Source organism: Gregarina niphandrodes, assembly GCF_000223845.1.
Source record: "Gregarina niphandrodes unplaced genomic scaffold scaffold00162, whole genome shotgun sequence".
In the NCBI taxonomy this organism is placed as follows: Eukaryota; Apicomplexa; class Conoidasida; order Eugregarinorida; family Gregarinidae; genus Gregarina; species Gregarina niphandrodes.
In genome coordinates this window covers 1,473-2,303 of record NW_011645925.1, presented here as the reverse complement: position 1 = coordinate 2,303, position 831 = coordinate 1,473, and the positions used below count along the sequence as shown (strand labels likewise).

The following is an 831-nucleotide window of genomic DNA, read 5'->3' as shown; positions in this document are numbered from 1 at the left end:
AGCGGTGGTTGATGTGGCGGTCATGGCAGTGTAGGTAGCATTAAGAATTGAACGATAATCGGCGCCCACCAGAGTCATAATGTAGAATAAATAAATCAATAAATCAAAGTTCACCAATAATACTGTTCAGTGCAAGAGATTAGTCAGTCAAATATTTCTGAGTTAGCTTTTCGAAAAAGGATAAAATTTTTAGATGTTAACTATTTCGTGTTGGAGACGGCGTCTCCCGGTGATTATTAAATCGTGGTCCGGAGGTCTCTTGCGGGTATTAATTAAATCTTCAGTCAGCAATTGTGGGCGAGATATATAATTAGCCGTAGGTGGGCGGTTTGGTTCTTGTGTGCGATAGAATCGGTCGTTGGCCCACAATCGATTTTCTGCGGTGTGTGTCTTCTGCTCTATTTTTGATTTGGTTCTAAGTTGTCTGCTCGGTGCATCGGCAGGGTTGAACTTTCCGTGAATGTGGTAGTAGGTGACTTTGTTGTCAACCGTTTTCAGTAGCCTTAGTATTTTGTTTGCAAAGTAGTATACATCTCCTTTGTCGTCTGGTTCTGGCTTGTTGAGTGCTGTATTGAGTAGTGAGTTATCAGTAAAAATGAGTAGTGGTTTACGTAGCGTTCGGCAGTAGTCTTTGATTTGAGCGAGGTGTTTTTTAAGGATGGCATAACCTCCTTGGGCTTCGTTGGTATTACTGTAGTTGTGAGTAGCAGGCTTTGGTATAGATTTGCTCATTAGGTTGTTACTGCCTTGTGATAAGTTAAGTCCTACCGCAACGTTGCTGGTATCTATATACAGTCTTAGTGGTTCCTTATACCGAAACTTATTCTTTTT

At 41.2% G+C, this 831-nt stretch overlaps 1 protein-coding gene across 1 annotated transcript; it reads right to left on the bottom strand.

The window, feature by feature from the left end:
• Positions 1 to 189: 189 nt before the first annotated feature.
• Positions 190 to 732, bottom strand: GNI_216800 (hypothetical protein; the record flags this gene model as incomplete). Its single annotated transcript, XM_011135575.1, has 1 exon — positions 190 to 732. The coding sequence occupies one exon, from the start codon at positions 730 to 732 to the stop codon at positions 190 to 192; it is 543 nt and encodes a 180-aa protein (XP_011133877.1).
• Positions 733 to 831: the final 99 nt, after the last annotated feature.